Here is a 6,252-nt window from a genome sequence, read left to right on the forward strand (position 1 = left end):
CTATAAATATTAAAAATATATTAGCATTTACAAATATAAATATATATTATGATCAAACATAAATCATACAAATTATGATATTAGCGAAAAATATTTTACATTGCATATTATATTATAAATACCTGTGTTTTTCTAAGTTTTTCTTCTAAAGATGCAAAAGCAAGTTGCAAGGCTTGATGCTCATCCTTTAACATTTGATTAATACTTTCTAGCTCTCTTTCTCTGCTAAGAGATTTTGATACTTCTAAACGTAAATTGGCATTGAGCTCCATACTTTCTACCACACTGTAAATTTTACAAATATTATGAGATTAATTATTGAAACGTATAATACATATATGATTGGAAGAATTTGCAATTCTGTTAATGAAAAAAGACATACATACCTTGCTTCCTTGATTTGAAGCTCCTTCAACATTTCCTGCAATTTGTTATTAAGATCTACTATTTGTTGTGTATGTTCTCCTTTTCTTTTATGTAATGTTGCTAATTCTTCTGCTTGCTTTAAAAGACGAGCTTCAAGATCAGCATTTACACTTAAACCAGGAGTTCCACTGGCTGCTTCTCGGCGTAGAGTTTCATTTGCTACGGTTAGTTGTATATTTTCTCCACGTAATGTGTTTGCACTTTCAAACAATCTGTTATCTATAAAATAAAGATAGTATTGCATATCTATTAATTCAAAGAATGATATATGTACATTTCAATGGATATTAAAAAGATTGTAGCGCATCAAGTCAAAATATAATAATAATAACAAGTTGATAATATATCACTTAAATTTTTGTAACTAACTATATTAAGAATTACATGAAAAGAAATCTTACGTAAACTAATAAGATCTAAGAAACAATATGTTTGTTTCTTGTTCCTTTCTTGTAATTGTAAAATTAGATCTTTCCTCCAATTACTATCTTCCCTCGAATGTGATGATACACCTGATTCACTGGCGGCCATTTTCAGTGCATGAAATATCTCTTTACTATTGTTGTGATGTAAATTATTTGTCTTTTCTTATCAAAGTTGTATAAAAAACATTTGACAGCAGAACAGTTGGTAGATATTTTGGCAACCTTCGACATACACTGCTTTATCACAAAAAATTTATCTTAGACCAGTAATGTTTCATTTGAACATTAATCACCATTAACATCGAAAAACGTCTTACTAATCACATGACATTCAAATTTATCACGAATATTTTTAATTATGAAAATAGCTATTCTAACCTAAGTATACCAAACACTACACTGCTACCCTGAAATTGCCGGTTATTCGAAATGTCGATATGGGTGCTCTGCGAGATTTCGATACTTCAGTATTTGAATTTCAAACACAATTTCACTGAAGTCGGTAACAAATGATAAAATATTTTGCTGCAACTTCTATTCAGTAATCAATTACGTCATATATAAGTAGCATAGATAAATTAGAATAAACGCCTATTATTTATTCACAATTAAAATGGGATATATTTGAATATGAACAAAGTAAACTAATGTGCGGCAGATGATGAAGCAGTTCGCTGCATCGCGTTTTGTTCAGCTGATATCACATGCCATTTATCTAGGTTTGATATTTGTCTTCTTAAAAATCTTTCTTAAAAACAAAATTCTTAAAAACAAATTATTCAATTTATTTTAAAACAAAATATTCATTACTCTATGTTTAATTTGCATTTTGGATTCATCATTTTTAAACCAATATTTATATTATATTAATTACTATTGACTAGCATATCTTTTAGTAGAATAGCAATCAAAATTGAAATGTAGAAACAAATATTTTTGGGCTTGTCTTCCACGTTCGAAAAGTTTTGTTACTATGAAATACAGGAAAAGAAACGAACGATGTCACGAAAAAAAGTCAAATAAAGATACGGTTAATAAATTGGAATTAACTAACAGGTATAAATATTTCTTTTAAATTATATGAAATTTTATATTAATTGATTGTTAAGCGCCAAGAATTGTTTAAAAATAAAAGAAAGTTTGGATAACTCAATCATAGAAATAGTAATCAAATAATTAGAAGGCGTCAAAGAAATCATGTCAATAACCGACGTCAACCTGGTCCAATGCAATATGTATTTTATGCCATACTTAATACCGATTTGCATATGAATCGAGGAACAGCCGCGGCAAATGTAAGCGTGATATAAATATAAATTATTTAATAATTGCCACAAAATAACTTTTAAAATATACATACTTAATTTAAATAATGTAAATTATACTAATTAATTTTAGATAGCAGTTGGTTTAATGCTCCTTTATAATATAATAGACACTGACCAGGTGAAATGTCAATATATTGATAGCTGGACAAAGAATGGGTATTATATGCTATACTAATTTTTCTATATTGATAATTGTCTGTAGCAATCTATGATATTGATTTTATATTTAACTTTTAACTTCTCTTGCAAATAAGAAGAAAGGTAAACGTGATACATAATTCATCTAATCTATTATGTAAAAACAGACAAAGAATAGTAATCTTGAAGGGATATGACCACAGACATTTGAAATACCTCCAACAGGAAGTAAAATTTATAGCACTCGGAACGTACGCAGTTCGACAAAGGTGGGGACGGAATAAAGCAACCATAGTATTAACTGTTTTTGGACAAAAAGAAGATTTGGAAGATGTTTTCGAAGGATTAACATATTTACGATAGTAAAAGTTAATAAAAAATAAACCCATTTTTTGAATACCAATAAATAAAGTTCTTCCTTTAACTCGTCATTTGTATGAATGCATGATATTCTACTTTTATCACTGGCAAAGTGGTATGTAATATCAGTTAAACAAAACGTACTTGCAGCTCTATAATCTATATTAATTTATAATCGACAATCTATAATCACATATGTTACGACCGTTCGCGGAGAGACGCGGTCGCGAGGAAAACGCGTCAGCGAGAGGCGTAAATTCTCGCTACGATTCGGTGAATCGACGCCGCGAAGTAGTCGTTCCCCTGTTTCCACGTATAATAGCGATTTGAAATAAAACTAAACTTGTATGAAATTACAAATAAAGTGATAAGGATAAAATATATCTCATAAAGCATTACTTCATTACGCACTAGTGCAATTATTATTTTAATTACTTATGTTGCTTTATTTAGCGACGCGTTACATCTGCTATACAGATATATGTACGTATGTGCATATGTACATATACGTATATATATACTTAACTGTAGTAATGTAGTGTGGAAGAAAAAGAATGATTAAGTGAATTCGATTATCATTCCTACTAATTGGAATAAAAATATAAAAATAATATAATGTTCATGCCATTGATAATTTCGAAAATGAAATTATTTATGTGGTTAGAGCGTTAAAAAGTTAACAGCACATTAGGTTATCTTGAAAATCACTGTTTCAACCGACGTTTATATAGATTATGCATAGACGCGTACTATAGATGCATGGAATTTTTTATTTTCTCTACAATAATAATGTGCAATTTTATAGTTCTACACAAATCTTTATAAATCATGGAACACGAAAAATTATTTCATGTTACATCTAAAATGAGTTATTATTCGCGCTATCTCTTTACATATTATATGCTCCTAATACGAAATCGCAAAATTGTCTGAAAATTCTATCAATATCTAAGAATTTGTAGTAATATCAATGATTTTGTACCAGGAGAATATAATTCATAAAGAAGTGGCAGGATGAAATACCTACTTAAGTTACGTTCCTTATCCTACTAATCTGTTTTACCGATTTCTAGGTTTGCAGAAATTTTGTACTAATGTTTTAAAGCTTTACACTTACTTATGCATACTTACCTCAGAGAATAGGGTGTGGGTATTGGATACAGATTGGGTATCGATTAGGCACGGATTGGACACGGATTGGACACGGACTGAACACGAATTAGGCACGAATTAGACATGAATTAATAGTTTCTTTGATCTTTCACTGACAGGACACAGATGGATCCTGGCAGACTCGAATGCCACTTATTTATATATATATTCCGAAAACAAACCTGCCCCCAGGTCACCATCAACAATGCAACAGTTCCTAGCAGGGACACAGTCCGATACCTGGGCATGACCCTGGACAGGAGACTAACGTGGAAGACACACATCTCAGATAAAACGAAGCAACTAAAGGACAAACTAAAAAAACTCTATTGGCTCACGGGCCGACGCTCCAAACTAAACATACAGAATAAAATTACCCTCTACAAGACCGTAATAAAACCTGTCTGGACCTACGGAATCCAACTATGGGGAACAGCAAGTAACTCCAACATCGAAATACTACAACGATTCCAATCAAAAACGCTAAGAGCCTTAATAGACGCACCTTGGTATGTTACCAACGAAACCATCCATCGCGACCTCAAGATACCTACAGTCAAAGAGGAAATAGCAAAATATAGCGACAGATATAGCAAAAGAGTCAACAAACACCGAAACCCCCTAATCACTGGACTACTCGATACGACGGACCAGATTCGCAGGCTGAAGAGGCACTACCCGCTAGACCTAAACGTTAGATTCATTTAATTATCCAAATTAAGCATATGCACTTACTTATAATACTTATAAATTATACCTATCTATAATAAGTATTAACTTATTGTAAATAAATAGCCATGTCACTGCGCCACGCCAGAAAAATTACTGAAAATTCTCAATGCGAGAATTGATTGTAATTTCAACAAATAAATAAAAAAAAACTTATTTATATTAAAACAAGTGCCTGTTTAAAAAATACATTGTCTACATATGTATGTAACAAGCACATATTTTAACAAGCATATATTATTTAAAAAAAAAGAAAAGAACGAGTCACAGTTCATTTACTTAGCTATTTAATGTAGCGAAGGCAACTGAAGCTTTGGATCTGGTCCTTTCGACATTTGCTCGGAGACTGGCTGAAACCGATCAACGGTTCAATGTCGGGGAATGTTTAGATTATCGGCACATGGTCCGTCGCGATTATTGACAACTGACACGGGTCCTCGAGAAAGGTTTCCACGTTTATCGCGTACAATATAAATAAAATGTGTAATATCTAACTAAAATGTCTTTAGAGATCTAAAAGAACATACCATTCTATTCTTGGAGATTTAATTGCGGATATGTAATATTTTTACATACAATTCACTTGCCAATTAACGTCAAATTGAAAATCACTGTAAGAAACAATTCAGACAAGTGTCAGTCTTCCTCTATCACACCCGCTTTATACCAGCATTAGCTCCGCCCTCAAACGCCCGGTTATTTTAAAAATTGCCTCGCAATAATTCAGGTACGTGAATTAGATTTAATTCGAACATTTTCGTGAACTTCGATACTTTATATTTTGAGTGAACTGAGGTGCCAGACATTCAAATGAAGTTTAAGTCTATCGAAGCCAGTCGATATTCTTTATTCTTTATTGAATTGCGAGTAATTGACGCGTACCTCATGATAATTGAATTGAATATAATTTCTCTATTCGCCATATCAAATCCCAAAGAGCATAAGAAACACTCTGATTTTGTTCTAGTCGGTATTTCAGAATCCGAGAAACAAAGTTCCAATTTGATATCACGTCGAACGTCTGTCCTTAGTCAATGATATAACTGAAGTTCATATAATAACAGCTTAATGATTCTGTTTATTATATACGTTTTCTCGTTCATATAATAATAATTTACATTCAAATAAATTAATTTTGTTCAAATAAACGGAACACATTCAAACGAACTAATCGTACTCGACATAATATTATAAATTGTAGAGGGTGTAATAAAACCTTCAAATGGTCGGTATTACAGAATGTGTGGCGTGGTCACAGATGAGACGTATGTACCGTAGATATGACGCAAAGTACATCTTTATCGCTTTGTACAATTGAGTTATATTATAGACGTATAATTGAACTTTAACCAATTCCCATATAATATCAGCACAGATGTGTATTTAGGCGATGATCCTATATTTTCAAAATTGAATTCCTTCGATGGATTGCAGGATTTATCATTGGAGTAATTTTGGATGTCGGTATCTCATGTGCCTGGTTGAACATCAACGAATATTGCAGATATGCTCGATTGTAGCGTTGCATACGATTGGCGAATATTGCAGTCGAGGGGGAAGAAACAAAAAACAGAACTGTTAAAGCGCCAAAGGTTGCACGCGAAGCGGCGCCACGCCCGCCCCACCATATGGGACTTTTATTCAGAGGGGTCAGAGGGGAGGCAGTTGGTCGGCGCAGTCGCTCGCCGCGTTTT

General features: G+C 32.4%; 1 protein-coding gene across 5 annotated transcripts in view; it reads right to left on the reverse strand.

Moving 5' to 3' along the window:
- LOC117163816 (Autophagy-related 16) overlaps window positions 1-1,347 on the reverse strand; it is a 235,837-nt gene extending 234,490 nt beyond the window's left edge. Inside the window, exons 1-3 of one of the 5 annotated variants that reach the window (XM_076621468.1) lie at window positions 828-1,347; window positions 387-645; window positions 123-285 (exon numbers count right to left, since the gene is read on the reverse strand). In XM_076621468.1, coding sequence (XP_076477583.1) covers window positions 123-285; window positions 387-645; window positions 828-957 — 552 coding nt within the window. In that variant the 5' untranslated portion in view covers window positions 958-1,347. The remainder of the gene's footprint in view (window positions 1-122; window positions 286-386; window positions 646-827) is intronic. The other 4 variants (XM_076621469.1, XM_076621471.1, XM_076621472.1 and 1 more) reach the window with 4 other exon arrangements.
- Window positions 1,348-6,252: the final 4,905 nt, after the last annotated feature.

Source organism: Bombus vancouverensis, chromosome 9 (assembly GCF_051014615.1).
Source record: "Bombus vancouverensis nearcticus chromosome 9, iyBomVanc1_principal, whole genome shotgun sequence".
Taxonomy (NCBI): Eukaryota; Metazoa; Arthropoda; class Insecta; order Hymenoptera; family Apidae; genus Bombus; species Bombus vancouverensis.